Here is a 19322-nt window from a genome sequence, read left to right on the forward strand (position 1 = left end):
ACATAAACAGTGTCTCTTACACACACCGGATAGATTTGATGAAGGATTATTACAAAGGTGATTATTGAATAGTTGGTCTTCAGTTGGAGTACTGAAGTAAACCCACATCTTCTCTCAAAAATAATCAGGGCTTATTTTTATAACAGGTATTAATATAGTTCCGAATAAAAAAGGCGATAAGAGAAGACAGAGGAACTGAGAAACACTTTTTAGGTTCAAACTACAACTCCCAGAATCGCTCGGTGTAGCCTCGCGGTTCTGTCTTCCTGTTTGAGTGCCGCAGCTGGAAAAATGGCAGCTGATACAGGGAGATACAGGAGTGCAGTTAGCAAAAACAAAGACCCTTCTGGTCTTCTCATCTCTGTCATTAGGTAAGACATGTTAAGTTTTTTATATGTGCGCGTAAGACGTCAGAGACACTTGAACTGTGCTTGCATTTGCTCTCAGATATGGCTTGACAGCTACCTTTAATGCTAAGGCTACATTGTAGCTAGCTACAGCCTTCCTGTTTTGCTAAATAAATGGAGAGAGTTAAACCTCACCTATTTTATTTGAGTTAGTATATGGGCAAATCTTAATAGCAGTTATTTTGTTTTTTGCTCAAGCCAAGATTCTTTTTAAATGTTACTTACGACTAAAGTTTAGTCACCATTATTTGGAAAGCGGCTGTTTTCTTAATAAATATTGACGAGACATTGAGAAAAAATCGTGGCAAAGCAAGGTGCTGTTTATTGGTAGGCTGGCTTTTCTATATGTCTCTTACCATAAGTTGCTAATTGTTGTGAATTGACTTCACAACACTTTGTCTAGCTTGACATGATAAACGAGGCACACATCGCAATCGTCGTTGCAACCACCATTGTTACACATGCAGCACACTATTTTATTTATGCATTTTTATCCATTGGCTCCACAGTTTTGTAATACAGGAAACTGTGTTCTTTACTTTATATATAGTTTTAGTCTTGCCTAAAAATGTATGAAAAGCACAAACGTAATTGCATATAACAAAATCCATACTCTTACTGATATAGCATTAATTTTCCTTTTTTCAACTGTAATGGATTTCAAATACAATTTCCATTTTTGAATTCAGGGATGCTTTTGTCTTCTCTTAAACAACAATGCTTCCCCCAGATTCCCTTTGTGGATTAAAATATTTCTTCCTTGCCTTTTTGTTTGATGCAGGACTCTATCCAGTAGCGATGATGTGCAGGACAGGGAGACGGAGAAGAGTCGTCTGGAGGAGGCTTTCGAGACGTGTGATCGGGATTTAGACGAGCTGATTGTTCAGCATTATGCTGAACTCACCACTGCCATCAGGACCTACCAGAGCATCACAGAGCGCATCACCAGCTCCCGCAACAAGATCAAACAGGTAAATTGGAGAGGGATGTACACAAACATAGACTCATGTTTTTTAGATAGACTGCAGAATGGTGGCACCAAGTTTTGTTATTAACAACAAAATATTGTTTTCATACATTTTCCTTTATCTCTTTATTCATTAAAACTACTGCTTATGTCAGTATTATCTTTTTTAACCTTTTTTGAAGTTTCTAAGACTAATATTGCCCACTTAACAGCATCCAGCTCAAGTCAGTATTCTTACAATCAAAAACGTGGATGAAAGGCCCCTTGGAGGCCTTGGTGAGAAAAGCAGTATACACTGAGCAGAATGATGTTAAATGCCCCAGTGCTGCTTTTTCTCAGGAGTAATCTAATGCAACTAAGATGTGTGGATATAGTCCTGTCTTTAAACTACAGAACTTTCATGGTCTTCTTGTACCTGTTTAAGTCCTCTCCAGGTGCTGTAGTTTCCTCCTACAGTCCAAAGACACACATATTCAGTTAATTTATGATTCTAAAATGCCCAAAAATGTGAATATGAGTATTACTTGTCTTTTTCTCTGTGGTATGATATTTCTGCTTAAGTTTGAAAAAAAAAAATCACCATCTGTATTAAAACATCAAAAATTGATGTCAAGCACTTTCAAGAGCATGCCAAAGCAACACGTTCCCATATAAGTCTAACCGTATATTGTTGGCCATTCAAAACTCTAGCTGTGATGGTACAGTGTGATGACAAATTTCCCGAATGATACAGATGCATTTCAACAGCTAGCAGTTCAATATTCAGGCGACAGAAATGTTACAGTAAAATGTCCAGGATAGCCCTACTTTTCAATCACAACTAGTGCATTTCCGCTACATTTCTTTGTAATGCTTAGATTAATTCCCTTGTCCACTTGAAAAGTCCTGAGGTTTCAGTGTAGTCAAGGTGTGGTCCTGGAAGTATGAGTGTGGCAACCCTCTGTAACAGCTTAATGAACTGGTCCATATTATTGCTGGTCCATGTCATTCCCCACTATCATTGCTGTAGCAGTCATTTGTGGGGAATTACTCTAGGGAATTAGTGTAGGTATTGTGATTGGGGGAATCATTGTACCAACAGCACAGAAACTCTGTTTCCCCGAATCTCCTATGGGCAGTAGCTGCCAGTGTGATCAGCTAGTGGAGATTCACCAAGAGTATAATGCAGAGAAAAATCACCTGTAGATTTGTATAAATTGACATGCACACCAAGAAGACTCTGTATAATAAATAAATAGAGTTCAACTGTAATTATTTTTGTTTATTATTGCACTTTATTGTACCTGTGCTTTGCCATTAAAAGTGTATTTAATGAAATTTTCCTTGTATTCTAATTGCTGTATGGTCCCAGGTTAGCTGCCTAACTGCCTAATTTCAACCTAAAATCCACAGAGTTGATTAGCCACAGTTGAAAACAGTTGCGTTGGTGTAAAAGGTGTTTAACTTAATTGTAAATACATTCAGCTCACTTATGTAACAAATTACAAAATAACTACAGAGAAATAATGACTGTGTTAAGGAAGTGTCTCGCTCATTTTTCTTCTTCAAAGACGCCTACACCTAATAAAAATGTATGTCTGTTGATGAGTGTCTAAGGCAGTATTTAATTTAAACACTGTAAAAAATGCATTGTCTCTCTGTGCTTTCTTTCCCCTTACGCCAGCTTGTTGAAGCAGTAAGCAACGCCAGAGATTTCTTCTTGCTAAAAGAAAGTTGTTTTTTTTTCATCCCCACTGTCATCAAATGCCTACTTATCTGGGGTTTTAGAATATGGCTCTGTGTCACTGGACATCTCAATCTGTCCTACAGGTCAAGGAGAACCTCCTGTCTTGTAAGATGCTGCTTCACTGTAAAAGAGACGAGTTGAGGAAGCTGTGGATAGAAGGCATCGAGCACAAGCATGTTCTTCAGTTGCTGGATGAGATCGAAAGCATCAAGCAGGTCCCTCAACGTCTGGAAACTTACATGGCAAGCAAGCACTACCTTCATGCCACAGACATGCTGGTGAGTAGAGTGATGGCTGAAGATGGGATTCGTAGAAGTGTAATCTTGTGCCTTAATATGTGTGAGATATACAGTGTTTAAAAATGGAAAACCCAGAAAGATTGGTGGGAAAATATGTCCTTTTTTTAAAACATGTTTGATCTTGCTTGTTTTTTTATGGATGGAAAAAGGGAGAAATGGAAAAGGGAAGAGATTTTTGTCTTGTTTCTATCGACATATCAAGCAGGGACCCATGGTGTGCACAGTATGCACACATAAACACCAGTATTTATGAAGTGCTGCTGCTGAAGATTGATTTCCTGGCACCTCTCATCTCTTAAAAGAACCTCTTTCTAGCCTTGAACAGTCCAGTGGGTGCAACCCACATCAGTTAGGGCGCTGCAGGTGTGTATGTTTGCGTGTACGCCTGTCTTTTGATGTATGTTTTGCAGTATGCACAGCAGGGGAGCTGAAAGATGGCATTGAGGACTAAACGACCAAGCTCTGTGATCTCTCTGTTTCTTACCTTTCTTTCCTTTTTCTCTCTGCCTTCCTCTGTCACCCCCGCACGTCTGCCTCCAGACTTTGGTAATAATTAGTTTGCTAGAATGGGGTTATCTGAGGAGGAGGAAAAAAGAAGAATGATGGTGCACCCATAGGACCATGAAAAATCCTCTTTGTGGGGGTGGAAAGAAGTGGAACTTCATTCAGCCTGTGCTCAGTCAGTACAGCATGTTTTAAAAAGGTTGTGGAAAGTTCACAGTCAGTTGGATGCTTTGCCTCTGTCTCGTCTCTTGTCAAATGTGCTCTACTTGATCAGGATGATGGCATTTTATTTGCTTTTACATATCAAAATGGTGTTGGATGTACTCTTACCTTTGGCTCGGTTGACATATTTATGCAGTTCAGGGATGAATTATGTATGAACAGTCCACTTTAAGTAATCGAGACTCAGGCCAAGGACATTACTAATGTTTATAAAATGATGGAATTACCTTGAAATAACTTATTTGAATGATTCCACCGAACTTTAAATTAATTTTACATGATTTATTATTGACATGATGAAATAAATGCTAAAATGAAATTATGTTTTTAGATACTGGACACCTAGATGTCAAACAGCAATCTCAGCACAAGGTGATAGGCCGGCAGACAGCTTATTTTTAAGATCAATAGACAATGAGCAAGTCTTACATAAGAACTATCCTGTTATTTCTAACCATCTGACAATCATCTAACTCTTGTTGTCTGTGAATATAATGTGTATCAGTGCTCAACTGTTAAAAAATATTGGTCAAAAAGTTCATGGAGTAGTCATTGAAAACTCATACCTGAGATAGATTTGGGCATCAAGGTCAACTTCGTGGATTTGTGGTGTGGAGTTATATAGATTTGCACAACTTCTCAGTGGAAGGCTCGCAAACATGGCTCTGCTGATGCACAATGAATCCCGTCCAGTGTTTTAAAATAGTTTTCCTTCAACTTAATTTTTATTTTTTAGAAGAAGAGAAACTCACAGGAAAGCAATTCTGTCAACTAGGGAAGCTGTTAAGTGAAGATTGTGTGCAATTCTTTTAGCCATACTCACAAACTGTAGCATGCACCACAAGTCAGGTCTTTAACCCCAGATGTTCTACCTCAGATGCCTGAGGTCCACAACCACTTGAGTGCTGAAAACATGAACAAGCATGACCCTGGTCATAGATCTGATCTCTGATCTGATCGCCTTTGTACTTGGAAACTACGTACTCTTGAGATAAAAATTTCTGAAAACTCCTGGGTGGTAGCCAGAAACACATCCCTCTTCCCGAGTAAACTTTTTGAAATTTAGGTGTGGACAGCCAGAGAAGATGGTCTCAAAGGGGAAATAAAAAAGTTTAAATCAGTTTACACTAATCGTTGTGTATTGATCACACCTTGTACTGCACCAGGAGTAGAGTCTGTAGGAATTAACTTAATCTTACCTTATTTTTACCCTCTTTAAAAGGGTGCTCATAATTATACTAATGTGACTCCATCTTTCGCTTAAGTCTCTTCCACACGTCTGAGCCCCTCCCAGGATGTGAAGAGGAGATGCAAGGAAGGTATTGGAGCCTATCTAATGTATTTGATATAAAAATATTTTGATCAATTATACACAATATATTAAAAAAAATAGGGGAATTGTCAATTGACTCAAATGCATTGAAATGTAGGGTGTAGATGCTTTGCCTTGAATATCAGCCTTTTTGAGGCTATATATTTGCTGTTTAAGAGATAAGTGGATATGAAGTCACGGTCCTTTAGATTTCTACCATCTTCTCCTCATCTTGATATCACCCCTTTTGTAGCCTACATTAGTGGGATTATATTTGTTTTTGTTAAAGTAATTACTTGTGCATAAAAAAAGCAGAATTATGGTATTTAAATGAGACTCCCCCCCCCCACAAATATTACAGTTTGTGGTTGTCAAAGTGCCTTCACAGGATATATACATCTGTATACATCTGTGTTTTGTTGTTACTTCTCCAGATGCCTCCTCACTTCTTGTCTTGTTGTGGTACTTGGAAGATCCTGTGTGATGGTGGAGGGGAGATGATTTTTAGGGGATAATTTCTCTGTCCCTCTCACTATTCTACCATAGCTTATTCTCTTCAACATTGTGTGTGCCTGTGTTTTGTTTGAGGCTTATCTCTAAGGGTTGACAATTAGAATTCAGACTATGCTCTGTGTGTACTATTGAATGGCAGCCTTAGATCCCATGGGGTTGGTTAAAAACCAGACTGAGTTTGGTTGTAGAAAATCTCTCCTCTCCTCTCCTCTCCTCTCCTCTCCTCTCCTCTCCTCTCCTCTCCTCTCCGTCTTTGCCATTCCTTTGGCTTCTTAGCAAATTCACAAGAGGCTTCATATTCTTCATTATGGTGACAGGCCTAGCCCCCTAATGTAATGATGTTAACCAGGCTTCCTCTGTCATCCCAGCCCAATGATAATGAGATCCCCACCACCGCTACCTCCATCCCCACCCCTGACTCTCACTCTCACACAAACACATAAATGTTAAATGATTTACAGTCATACAATTACACACACAGATAATCAGACATTATATTAAGCCAAAGCAGGCTGATCACGCAGTGCATTAGCTCATCTTCTCACTAATGTGACTCTCATTTGCATCAACACATACTTGACCCATGCTCCCTGCCCTGTAGTCTGCTCAGCTCTCCCCATTCCATTCCCTTCTGTCCTGCCCTGGCCAATCAAATATTATCGGCAGTGAATTTGGCTGTTGCTGCCCCTGAAATGCACACAGATATGCACATAAAATGGGTTAACACACATGTAGACCAGCATATTTAATCATGAAAACATAACTGTTATTCATGAACTATGAGAGCAGGTTGGAAAAATCATGAAATTTGCTAAATATAGGTCATGAATCAGGAGCACATGGTGATACTTTATTTACTTATTTATTTATTTTTTGGAGGATACAAAAAAAAATCATCCTCAATTAAATATATAAATGAAAAGAAATGATTACACTTATTCACCAGCTTCACTATTGCTTCCTCCTTCCAAGGAAGTTTCTCTGAGATTAAGTGTCATTTATTTTAAAGACTTCCTAACCTGAAGGGACAATTGGACTGCTATTACAATGATGTTACCCTTTCAGCAAGTCTGGGCAGATGCTTCTTACCAAGGAGCGATGGCCACAAGCTAGTGGGTTGATTCAATTTCCCAGTAAAAATTTCTGTTGGCAATTTGCCTATAATTTGAGTGTGTAGTTTTGTAGAAACATGAGGGGATACTTAATATAGTTTAGATGCTTCTGTCATTTCTTTCCTGCCCCCACTTTTGACTTGTCTTTTCTGCCACCTTCTTTCGAGTACAAAACATTGATACCAGACACAGCTATCTTTTGGTAGAGGTTGTCTGACTGGTTCTTGGCTGTAATCTGTTATATGTAGGTGACAGCTGTGGAGTCCTTAGAAGGCCCCTTGTTGCAAGTAGAGGGCCTTGGAGACCTGCGCCTGGAGCTCCACACCAAGAAGCTCAACATACACTTGGTGCTCATTGATGAGCTGCACCGACATCTGTACATCAAGTCCACAAGTCGCCTGGGGCACAAAAACAGGGACAAAAATGCTGCTAGGCTTCCAGGGTAAGGGCCATGCTCTGTTTGAACAGAAATTGGACTGTTTTATTATTGTTAATTCATGAGTGCAAGGCCTTACATTTAGTACAGTTGCTTGACTTGTGGTCAAAAATGTAACAGTTTTTCATTTCATTTGCATGATAAACGTTGCTGTTCATATACTTGGTCCAATATAGCTGCCCATGCAGAAGAATGTTAAACATATCATTACAGTGTTAGAATGAAACGCTGGAAAATGTCCACGGCACCGAAAGCCTTTATTACTCGCCTGTTAAGTAGTCAACAGAAATGTAGCCTTTACAGTGTGTTTTTCTAAACTTTTCAAAGTTGAAATCATACCGATGTGCCTTCATTATAAGTTATCCCATTGCTGCTACAACCAAGAACAACTTGCCAATTATTTACTGCATGGAAACCAAGACCATTACAGACAAAAAACAATTAGACCTCCATATAACTTGTTGCTCTGCTTCATTGTTTGTACAGTGTGCTGGGAAGATCCAAAAGAATGATGAGAAGCATTGGAAATGTTTATTGTTGGAGCCAAACAGCAGTAATTTACTCATAACTAATTAGGTGTTCTGCAGTCATTATGGGTACCTCTGTAAGGACATCAGAGATATATATATGTTGTACTGTTTGGTTTCCAGGGAACAAACCAAGTTTTAAACCTGGGAAACAATGTCCATTGCCAATTATTGAAAGTATGACAACATATACAGTTTCTCTTTGAACACCACTGATCACATGAATGAGATGGTAGGTTTTGCAGCAGCAAGGAGAATAATTTAAGTTCTTCCTTTGTGACAGCTTATTAGGTATAATGCAAAACAATGGCTTTGAACATACGGTTGATGCTGTGGCGTTCAATGGTAGGCATTCTGTGTGTGTGTGTGAGGTGCAATAATTATGGTGGCAGTGGGTTGGTGTGGTACAGTGATTTATTACTGAGGGTCAGCAAGTGACAGGTCCTGGCCTTCCTGTATTAGGTCGCCTCTAACAACAAGCCAGCCTCCATACACCCCACCCACTTAGCAGGCAGACTGTGTTTATACTGCTCGACTTAAAGGACCTGGATTGCTTCCACCTCCGGTTTAAGGTTTGATAAATGACTCATTGGGAAGCAGCACCAATCCCACCCAGAGATGCAAGGCTTTTGGTTTTAACAGCAGATTGTTTTCATTAGGGAAGAGGAGGTTTAGCATTTGTATTTCTCTTTGCACGTACTAAACTTTTTGTATCTTTGTCACATATTTATGTGAGACCCATTTAATGCCTGGATTTGGTTTTTGGTGTTTTATTTCCTCTTCACAGCTCCATGGCCAAAGATGCATCTCCAATACCTGTGTTAGATGTCGGCAGCCTGTCCACCCCACGCAAGCTTTTGGATTCATCTCAGTTTAGCACACCTGGATCCAGCAGTGGTATGATCTTAAGATCATAATAAGGAAGGGAAGAAGAGGCAGTAATGGAAAAAAAAATGAAGGGTGGTGGCTGAAAAGATATATTGAAAACAAAGAGTCGTAGGTAGAACCCAGTTTCATGAAAAACCATAAATCATATGCTTTCCCTCGATTAAAACTGAACACATTAGAAAAACCAGAGAAAGGAAGACTTCAACTGGCAGTTTTATTGGTTTCATCAAAAAACATTGCGTGTGAATTTTATCTTGCAATGCTACTTTCACTATGCTGATATTCTTAGTGATAATGAAGTCATTAGTGTTGCTCTGAATTACATCCATTTGCATGTCATTATGGATACGTACACACTGAATGCACACAGAAACCACTGATCCATACTTTGATACAAAGGACTAAACATGTCACAAATGTCTTGTTGCAGAGATAGACGGCTCACACCCACATTTCTTCAGCTATGATCACAACATATATCTCTCTCGCTAACATTATAATCATCTTGCCCCCCTACCTGTACCATTAGTCACCCAGTGTGTGTGCCTTCACAGCAGGGAGCAGCATTTATTACCCTCAAACTGCTAACCAGTGCCGTAACAGAGACTGATAATGTAGACTCTAACTGTATTCAGAAATGTATGAATCCTCTCTTGGTTGTAGGGGCGTACAGTCAGAGCCACATTCCTTCCAGGCAGAGCACAGAGGAACGCAAACAAGAAGATAATGAAAAAAGTTAATCCAGCAATAACTTGGTGTTCCCTTGGTGTTTCTGAGTTTTTATATTAAGCCTGGCACTTTTTTTTCTCTCCAACACCCACTCTTGGCATTCTGAGTTAGCAACTCATCGTGTTGTTTTTAGCTCTGTGGATACCAGGCAACAATGCACCATACTGTACATACCAAAGGCATTTTTATCTCGTTGCTGCATCAACTGACAGATTAACAACAACATTAGCATATAATTACCATCTGTGGGCAAGGTTTCCCTGAAAGGTATGGTACAGTCAACATCTCTGTGCCATTTAGCAGTTGTTTTATAAAGCGGTTCTTTCAGTCATTCTCAGTCTTTGTCTCTTCCTCTTCTTTTGCGTGTTTAGCATTTCCTAGGTAGCCATATACCATTTAAATCATGTCCTTTACTCCACCTACTGTTATTTACTCTGCCCAGCTCATCAGCATGCATGTGTATGTCATGACCTCAAAAAACATAAATACGCAAATGTACAAATTACCACTAATACATATTAAATATCTGCTCAAGTCTCCCACGCTGTAGGCCTCTAAGTAATAGCTAAACCACAGTTTTCTCAATATTATGCAAAGAGAACACTGGCAATTAGCTGCCAGCAGGCAGTAAGTGCCTATATACCGTCATGTTAACAACTGTGGTCACGACACAGCAACGGGCTTCCATCAATGCCCTAGCTTGCCATTTTGTCTAATAGCATTAGAGCACCTCATTTGTAGATGATAATTGTCATAATTATTACACAAACTACAGTTGCAATGGCTGAAAAGAGGAAATACACCCAAAGTCCATTAACTTGCCATAAACATTAACTCTCTTAACGTGCTTTGATGGGGAATTGGGAGGCCCCATCTAATGGAAATTAGAGCATCACTCGATACTGCCTTTCTCAATTTGGCTACTAAGTCAGATGAAAAGGGGATTAGGGTGGGGTTAGGTGCAGTTGTGTGTTCTTAAAAGATAACGAAGTGGTGTAAAACTGAATTTATTTGTTGTTCTTGATTATTTTTGTACATTTATCTATCACTGAAATAATTGGATCTGTGTGCTTGTACAAATATAATAATGTACACTATATGGTAACAAGTGTGTCTGTATGCGTATACCTCTTTTAGTGCATGAACTGCAGCAAGATATTCGGGACTTAAACCAGTCAGACCTTACTGAGGGGGACCCAGAGGAGAACAGTGCTGAGTTCATGGGCATTCTTATCAGGGTACATTCATGTGCACACACGACGCATGCTATTAATTGTAAACTTAATGTTTTGTTTTGTTCTGTCATTTGGTTGAAGTAAAAATATTGGCATATTATTCATTTTCTTTAGGCTCTGGCCAAGTTGAAGAAGCTTCCAGAGACCATTAAAGCCATAATGGAGCGGCTGGAACCTGAGCTGAAACAGATTGTCAAGAGGTCTACCACTCAGATAGCAGACCATGCTTACCAAAGGGGAGAAAACCTGGCCCAGGAGAGCCAGCCAAGGTAAAGTAATGGCGGAATGTACTGCTGAAGAATAACTGATGAAAGAGATTTGCTACAGATCACAAAATGTGAAGCTAAAGGTTAATATTAATCCCTTAAACTGCACAAAAATTGCACAATACATTTTCAAGCAATTAACCCTTTATTGACCATGGGCCCACCGGCGGGCCCATTTTACAGGTAAATTTGAAGGGCCGGTCAATAAAGGGTTAAAAAAGCCAGATTTAGCAAATACAATAGAAATTACAAGTCATATATGGAAATTAAAATGTAATGATTTAAAAAAAACAACAATTTTTCAGATGATTTAATAAACTCTATTTTCAGAAAATTCAAATTTTCTGGCAGTTGGATCATATGTCAGGCTTTAAAGGTTTAAATAGCAAATGTAGAGGGGAAGGGAGTTTCAGACAGTAGATGGGCATAAAAGGGGAACTATAAGCTGTTATGTGGAAAGATGAAAGCAGTCCTTTTGAAATGATAATGTTTGCCTGATAAGGATTGTAAGTAGCATTAGAACTATATGCCAAAATGGTCAGTGTAAATAACAATGTGCAGCTACTGTTGTTTACCTTAAAAAGACTAACAAAGCTCCCACTTGCATTCCCATCATTTATCCCATTGTTTATTCTTCTGTAGTCACAAAATTTTTCTAGCCTCAATTTTTAAGGCGTTGAATAAAATGTGGCCACCCTCCCTAATGATTGGTAAAAGCTATTCCTGTTGATGCGGTAGCTTCAGGGTTTTGTAGTTTGTCTGTTTTTTGTAATGTTACCATTCTCAGAGTTTTGGGAAGCATCCAACATTATATTAATTATACTAATATTCACTGTATTATAGTCAGCATTCACTTTTGTCATTGCATAGAGTGGATCCTTAAGTTATACTTAGAGCTGACAGTAAAGGCAACAGTCAGTGTGTTTAGAATGCAGTCCCATGGTGTTCATAGTCAGACAGTCAACCAGGTGTGAAACATAGTAGCGGCTAGGACTGCAGACACACCTGCTTTAGACCATGAAAACAGATACTCTGCTGCTTTAAACGTAGACAAGTCATGGCTAAACACACCCATACACACACAAACAATTTCACACCTGCCGTAGAGGGCTGCTACATTTTAAAAGCAGTCACGTCAGCTCCTGCAGACATACACATACAGTGAGCAGACTTGAGAAGCACAGGTCTCAGTCCACTGATCCTGAACCATTTAAGAGGAACGTCTTGTTTTCTGTCAGGGATGTTCTCTCCAGCCTTGTCTGCCTTACTTCTTCTGTTGCCTACTGAATCTTGTCTGACCTCAGTGTAATAGGCTACCATGTAGCTTGTTCCCAGTTCTGCTGCTTGCTGATTGTTTTAAGTTGCCTTCATGAGTATACGTGTGTGAGCATTTAACACTTTGAGGTTGTGTGTGTGTGTTTTATTTGGATGCGTACACACCTAGTTTTCCCTATGCTCACTTCAATTTAAAGTCAATGCTTGTTGCTATGGAAACGCCAACCAATGTACCACTTGTAGAGAACAATGGTCTTGAATATTGCACACTATATTTTATAGTACTGCAGACTAGCAGGCAACACTTAAGAGCTTAATAGCATAAACAGCAGTGTGTGGCTTGCTCTTGGAGGTTTATGTTCTCATTCACATCCTCACTGACCACCTCACTGAAAGTTTATTTTCCTTTACAACTCCTGCATCTAGATCCTACTTACATAGAGATACTTCATATAGCTTCCCTCTTCATGCACCAAAGTCATGACCCTAAGCCAGTGATATTTCTTAAGGTTTTAGTGGTTCTTGAGTAGGGCTGGGTATCGTCACTGATTTCTAGAATCGATTCGTTTCCGATTCACAAGGTCCCGAATCGATTTGATCTACGATTCGATTCGATTCAATTCAATTCAATTAGATTCGATTCAATTCGATTTGAATCTGGGAAATTTTGACAGTCAGAAATATTATAATTCAGATCAGTACATTTACATATTTTTGTATCTATAAAAAGGAAGCTGACACACGCAAGACTTTATCAAAGGTGTAAGCGTCACAGCAGATGCCTTTGTGTCAAAGTAGCTGAAGATAAAACACAGAAAAACATGAAGGTGGTTTTCCTGGCCTGGGATTTTATAAAAATATTCTGCAGTACATCAAAAACGAAAGAAAACCATTAATCAACATATGAACGTTACCTCTGACGTTACAGCGGTTTTATTAGAGACACGGCTAAGCGTTTTAGCATTTTGCATAATTTTAAAAAGTTTAAATTTGTTCAGTATTGAACGGCAGAAATTAGGTTTTCTTTTCGGAAGTATGTAAAAGGAAAAAAAAAAAACAGCGGCCGACAGCGCTGTAAACAACGGTAGACTTGTGCGTAACAAGCAAGCGAATAATGAAGAAACAGATTTTTAGACGGGAAACTGTTCTTCAAGTACAGAGAGAGAGAGAGAGAGAGATTTTATCGTGGTGGAAGCAAAACAGCAAAAGTCAGAGTGAATTCATGACGATGTTTATGTGAAGCGTGGTTTAGATCTTCTTTTGCTGCTGGTTCGGTCAATATTGTTTGGAGAGAGATAAAACTAACAGCTTTAGAATCAGCGCAAAAAGGGCGTGAACACAAAGCGCAGACCCGCCGAGAGATCGGAATCAGCGAGCTGTCGGCTTTCAGCCCCGACCGTGCCCGTGCCGTCAGGTGAGAAAGGCGACATCTCACTGATTCTGATCTGCGGGTCTGCGCTGTGTGTTTACGTCTTTGTGCAGAATCCGTGTACCTGCTCTCATTTACTGTCTTAGCTGTTTGGTGATTATTGAAATTTTGTGAGGTTTAACCTGAGATTCTGGCATTTCGGGCAAAATAAATTTATATAAAAAAATCGATTCAGGATTTTAATGAATCGATTTCACGTTATCCAAGCCAGAATCGATTTTAATTGATAAATCGATTATAAAAACCCACCCCTATTCTTGAGCTTCTGGGCTAACTGCAATACTTATGTTTAAAATTACAGCTAGTTAATAGCCAGTGCATGTGTTCGTGGATTGGAGGAAATATGATCTCTGGCTGCCAGTGTATTGTGTTTGCTGTTATAACCCCAAACAACCAACCAACCAACCAACCAACCAAAGAAACAAACAAAACAAAACAACAAAAACAATCAAAAAACTTCTATTTTTCAAGTCTTCGTTTCAGTGTGTCTCAAATAACAGTAATAATACAAATTTCTCTTAGTGGATGAGAGATATAAAGACTGCAGGATTTACTGGGCATAACAAATAAACATCAGCTTCTTCCATCATTATTTGCTGATGGGATGATAGTGGTAGACAAGGGGAATACTGATACTAATATTACATAGTGGATTCTAAATGAAATCTGAATAAACGATTAAAACTGATTTAAAGTGAGGATGTTTTTTCCAATAAAAAACAGAAATTTAATAACAGTATTTTCAATTCAAACTAAGAAAACACAAAAGAAAGCAAAACAGGAAAAGCACAGTGAACATAGGATGGACTTTTTTTTGGACTCATTTTTCCCATTTAGTGGTCCTTGGCATCATCCAGAGGAAGACTGATTCCACGTGAATCGACTTTTGCTCTGTGTGTCCATTTGTCTATGACAGCAGGATGACTGAGATGACCTGGTACATTTAATATCTCAAGAGGAGCCTTTTGACACTCTTTAGACCTCTAACAATAATTTAATTATCTGTGACATAGCACCAACCTGATGGTAATCTAATTTAGATACTATTGTTGTCCTTCCAATATGAAACACATGTAGTCCTGGAGACTTTACGTCCTTGTGTGCTCCCTGCCATTTCTCCTGGTTCTTCATCAGCCGTGTGTGTCAACTTCGATCGGGAGAGGAAATGAGAAGTGTGGTCTCAAAGAACAGACAATATGGATTAGGTTGGACTCCACTGGGAGATAATGAGGAGGACTGTTTACACTTTGTTTGTCCATCTACACGTAGCTAGGTGTGTTTGTGGGTGTAAGGGCCGGGGTGGTTAGAGTGTGCTTGGGGATTAAACAAAAAAAGCAGTGTCAAAGTCAAAGCCGTAACTTTTGGGTGCCCAACTTTATGCATGCATGCATGATTATGTAGTTTTTTATGCTTATTTTTTTGGAGATTGGTGATCATATATCATTTATCTTACATTTCTGTTTTGTTGTCAGTCTTTCATGTTTATACATGAGAGTCATTGGCATTTCAAGGTCCCTGTCTTTGTGTCACGAACATCTTACACTCTCTGAGTTATAGCTCATAGTGATTTGTTCCTCTGTTTCTCTCCATTAATAACATTTACTTGTGTTACTGTGGGTGTAGTGACAGACAACCAACCAAAATGGTCCCCATTGAAGCATGCATCTTGCCTCTCTATTTCCTTTATACCTTCACAGAAAATGTTGGCTGCTTCCCAAAACTCTGAGGATGGTAACAGTACAAAAAACGGACAAGCTACAAAATACTGAAATAAATTGCAATAAAATAAATCTTTCTGTTGCTTTCAATTGAATAAAACTTAATTAAAATGGCAGAGGAGAGTACCGAAAGACCAACGTTAGACAAATAGTGATTAAATTTAACTTTAACACTGCTACTTCCTAGCTTGGTTGCACTAGGAAGCCATTCACACTCAACTAATGTAACCTGTGTTCCCTCTTTACCTTGAAAGCTTTGCCCTTGTGTAGAAACTAGATGTAGCAAAGTCTGGATGAAAGCATTAGTGTAGATGAGACCATCCAGGCTGCAGCACTCAGATCAAGTGGAAGGTCAGTTTGGTTTTGGCTGTGCTCTCTTCTTCAGCCGGAGCCGTTTAGAAGTAATGAGAGTGCCTGTTCATTTGAGTCCAGGCTGGGAAGCTCACTTGTTTTTTTTGTTTGTTTTTTTTGGTCCCGGTTAAATAGAAAACTGTAAATGAAAACAGGTTCCTGGAATATTGGTCATTTGAAATGGTCTCAATGGTCTTTTTCATGGGTAGATTATCTGTTATTAGCTGTATGTTATTTTTCTGCTGTTTTGGACAGTTTAGATGAGCTTTTTTTCACCCTTGATGTTATAAAGCATTTGCATACATTCCTCACAGTAGCTTGTTGTACTTGTACTTGTATTGTTTAATGCCATACTAGAGAAAGATAATTTGAAACCTGGCTCATACTATTATCAAACCTTTCACTGTTCTGCAGTAGTTTTAATGGATTTTCTTAATTGTGAAGTTTAAGCAAACATGACAGAGTGGTCTTTACAGGTGGCAATCTGTGTATTTTGACTTTTGGGGATTGTTTGTCAAAGGTAGGAAATAATTCTATAACCTTGACAAGCTGCCTTAGAACACCTGTAGCTCTCTATTTTCCTTACATGGAAATCTCAAGTCATGTGATTTACTGCAGAAGACATATATTTTCCTAACAAATAAAGTGCCCAGTTGAAGTAATGCTGCTTGTCTATTTTAGTGCCTGTATAGACAATAAAGATCTTTGTGAAATGCTTATAAAATAAACATTATACTGCAGATTTATTTTTTAATAAAAAAATTAAATATACCATTTTAACTACTGTTTGAAATTTTTTATAATTGTACTTTACGTTCACCGTTCTATCCTCTCCCCATGTCTCTATTTACTCCCGACTCTCCTGACCCCTTCCCTTCTCTTCCTCGCTTCCTTTCTGCTCTCTCTGGCTCCCTCTGCAGGCTTCTGCTGGAACTGCTTGAGCTCTTGTTCGATAAGTTCAAGGCAGTGGCCCAGGCTCACAGTGTGGTGCTTACCCACCTGAATCACATCGGGGTGCAGGCCCAAGAAGAGGGCATCAAGCTGTATGAGCAAGCAGATGTCTCTGCTAAGATCCAGACTGTACTACAGGTTAGTTGTCAACAGCAATGGTAAAAGAAATGCAGTCGATATCTGACAATCAAGTGTACAAAAACAGATGTAAATAAAATGAAGCTATACAGAATAATTAGGAATATTTTAGTCATCTGTCTGAGGAACTTGAATAATATGAAACAGTTTAACTTTACCATGTCTTTATGGCCAGTAGATTAAAATAGATTTGTAATTTATTCTGAGATATATTATTCTCTTACAGTGGCTCTTACATGTACCGTTACAACTTAAAGTATACAACCCTTATTGGGCTATTTATCTGTTTAGAAATGGGACCTGTTTGTTTTCTTTTCCCACACTAACATACCCTCAGGCTTTTATTTTTCATTCGGTGCCACAGTGATTTGTTCACTCTAGATTTATCTCCCCAACCCCCTTCTTATAGCAATCTTGTAGCACTTTCACTTATAGTAAATTAATCAGTAGAGAAACAGGCAGCAATGTGATGGATGGCATTCAGTCTGTCAGCAAAGAGTAGCTAGAGAAAAATACAGAGGAGGCTTGATTGCTTGGATTAATTTAAGGTTCTTTAATTGGCGTGTAGTTATGCTCGGTTCTTGATCCTTGCTCCTGTCTGATTGGATGAGGGGGGGTGAGCAGCTGTTCAGTTGACCCAATAGTGACTCTCAGAGGAAAATCTGTGACAGTTGGCATGCGTCTGTGTCCCAGTTTGTGTTTATACCTAACAATGGGTAAAAAAACACACCGATGCACCTTGATTGTGTTTCATCCTTGATTGGGTGATTTTTATTTATGACATTTTTTCCGACCGATTTTGCAAAAGATAACTACACATGTACTTATCTGCATCTGATATTGTTAGAGTGGATGAGATGTGTCTTCTTTAATATTAATAGGCTGTTCAAATGCATCTATTTAGATGCAGTGTGAATACATATATAAAAAAATATGAACACAGCAGATTTTTTTTTTTTTCTAGTGGAAAAACAGGGAAGAAACTTTTTCCAAGGGTCTACCTGGATGCCTTTAATGTTGCCATGGTAATTGATTGCACAGATTACTGCTACTTTCATTACTGATCATACAAGTGTAAAAATAAATAAAATGACAGAATACTAAATTGGAAACCCATCTATTTCTAACTCACGCACTAGGGCTCTTCTGCTTCCAATTACTTTAGTTCTTTTTCCAGCTGGCATGCATACATGCACAAATGAAGGCGTGTTTAGGTGTGTGTATGGGTTTCTAGGGTGTGAAACAGCATAGGCATGCACTATAATTGCTCTGCTGTACCAGCATCATTATATAAGACATTAAACCATTCACTTGCATTCGACCACTGCCAACACCCAGTTGCCAGGGCCTCCACTGTCCCCTGGCTCTGCGATGGGAGATAATGTAATCTCTTGATTAGAATACTCATTATGTGAGATGAGGTTTTCTTATTCAGTCACTCGTGTTATTATTTCCTGACTGATTATATCAATAAAAAGGCCTGTAGTCCATCCCTCCTTCCCCTTGCCATTTCCCTGCATGTTCATTCGTCTTTCTCTATGATCCTGCATTTCCATTTCCCTTCCTCTTTCCTTCAGCTTCATTCCTGTTGCCTCTGTATTACAGTCTCTCAATTTCCCAATACCTTGTGCATACCCCTCTTGCTCTTTGTAATTTCCTCCTTAATCTCATTATCTGGCTTTCTTTTTCTCTCTCACAACTCCCACACTCACTTTCACCCCCTTCGTTTAGCCCACTCTGTCTTAGAGAGTCACATATCAGCAATGAGAGAAATTAAATTCCTACTGCTCCCATAGTGGCTCTGTTAAATTTTATTAGATACTGAGCCAGTTCTTATCTCACGCCTTAAGACCCACAAAGGGGCAGGAGCCTTTTCAGCACCAGCCAGACTTTAGTTGTGAGCTTTATGTTAGTCACTCATTATGCATTTCACTCGAGTTTGTTTCTCTTTAGTTTTGCATAAATACTCTAACTCTTATTTAATGTTCCATTTAATGTTTCACTGCAGAATAGGCCACCTAAAAGTAATACTTTCAAATTTTGTGTGCTGACTAGCTCCATATTTTTTATTCTCTAACTCAACTAGAACTGTTTTGAATGATTCACAGCTCAAAATAATTCTTATTTATCACATACTGGGCTGAAACAAGCTGGTTTATTTCACACCTGCTTTCTTGAAGCTAGTGGTTCTCGCACCATAGAGTTGGGCCAAACTGCTGGCATGAGCCCCTGTAGGTGGGACACAGACATGATACCAACTTGAATTAATATAGTTAACTATTTTTAGACGCAAATGAATGGCAGCTTGTTGATCTAT

The 19322-nt window shown here is 38.9% G+C and overlaps 1 protein-coding gene across 1 annotated transcript in view; it reads left to right on the forward strand.

The window, feature by feature from the left end:
• Window positions 1-274: 274 nt before the first annotated feature.
• The window catches only part of exoc4 (exocyst complex component 4), a 131075-nt gene continuing 112027 nt past the window's right edge, over window positions 275-19322 (forward strand). The window contains exons 1-8 of the mRNA XM_063460166.1: window positions 275-371; window positions 1189-1378; window positions 3184-3378; window positions 7311-7504; window positions 8813-8922; window positions 10780-10880; window positions 10992-11146; window positions 16837-17005. Coding sequence (XP_063316236.1) covers window positions 292-371; window positions 1189-1378; window positions 3184-3378; window positions 7311-7504; window positions 8813-8922; window positions 10780-10880; window positions 10992-11146; window positions 16837-17005 — 1194 coding nt within the window. The 5' untranslated portion in view covers window positions 275-291. The remainder of the gene's footprint in view (window positions 372-1188; window positions 1379-3183; window positions 3379-7310; window positions 7505-8812; window positions 8923-10779; window positions 10881-10991; window positions 11147-16836; window positions 17006-19322) is intronic.

This window comes from Pelmatolapia mariae, linkage group LG17 (genome assembly GCF_036321145.2).
Source record: "Pelmatolapia mariae isolate MD_Pm_ZW linkage group LG17, Pm_UMD_F_2, whole genome shotgun sequence".
Classification (NCBI taxonomy): domain Eukaryota; kingdom Metazoa; phylum Chordata; class Actinopteri; order Cichliformes; family Cichlidae; genus Pelmatolapia; species Pelmatolapia mariae.